This window comes from Gavialis gangeticus, unplaced genomic scaffold, assembly GCF_001723915.1.
Source record: "Gavialis gangeticus isolate Ggan-Ray unplaced genomic scaffold, GavGan_comp1, whole genome shotgun sequence".
NCBI lineage: Eukaryota > Metazoa > Chordata > Crocodylia > Gavialidae > Gavialis > Gavialis gangeticus.
Window position 1 is genome coordinate 63,355,939 of NW_017729022.1, and position 703 is coordinate 63,356,641.

The following is a 703-nucleotide window of genomic DNA, read 5'->3' on the forward strand; positions in this document are numbered from 1 at the left end:
AACAGGCTCTGGACTAGAGCAGAATCCCTTTCACTGAGTTGTGTGTCTTGTTTTTCCTCCCCAGCTGCCTGCACAAATCATGTTCCTGTCATCACCACGCTGCTCCGCGGAGGTAACACTTCCTCTTCGCAAATTATAAAAAGTTACCACCTTCTCTGTGATGCTCCCTGAGGATGCTGCCTCTTTAAAACAAACCTCCCTCTCTCCCTCGCTCTTTGCATCTTTCAGGGGCCAGAGTAGATGCCCTAGACCGAGCTGGGAGGACACCTCTGCACCTGGCCAAATCCAAGCTGAACATCCTGCAGGAAGGGCTCTCTCAGAGCCTAGAGGCTGTGCGCCTTGAAGTGAAACAGGTAAGAACCATTCCTGCTGTCTGCTCCTCCAGGGTATCTGTGTTCCAAGCACTGACATTCTGCCCTACACCCCCTAGGGAAAAGATCTCAAAGGTCCACCCTGAGCCTTGCAGCGCATCAGGCTACTATGGCTAAGGCATACCAGTTTCTCTAGGCAATGGCACATGAGGGAGTGAAGTGGCTAGCATCACATCCAGCACAATAGTTGAACACAACTCTAGAACTGTAGCAAGGTGCCTTAGCCAGGCTGCCACTGCATCCCTGTAATAGGGGTAATGTTTAGTAACAGGTTTAATAGTATTATGTTAGGGTGCACACCATAGCCCACAGGCTGCCCCCCCCCCCCCCCC

At 51.9% G+C, this 703-nt stretch overlaps 1 protein-coding gene across 1 annotated transcript in view; it reads left to right on the plus strand.

Moving 5' to 3' along the window:
- Positions 1-703, plus strand: part of ANKRD54 (ankyrin repeat domain 54) — a gene marked incomplete at its 5' end in the record, with an annotated part of 28,567 nt that overhangs the window by 13,131 nt on the left and 14,733 nt on the right. Inside the window, 2 exons of the mRNA XM_019515808.1 lie at positions 65-112; positions 229-353. Coding sequence (XP_019371353.1) covers positions 65-112; positions 229-353 — 173 coding nt within the window. The remainder of the gene's footprint in view (positions 1-64; positions 113-228; positions 354-703) is intronic.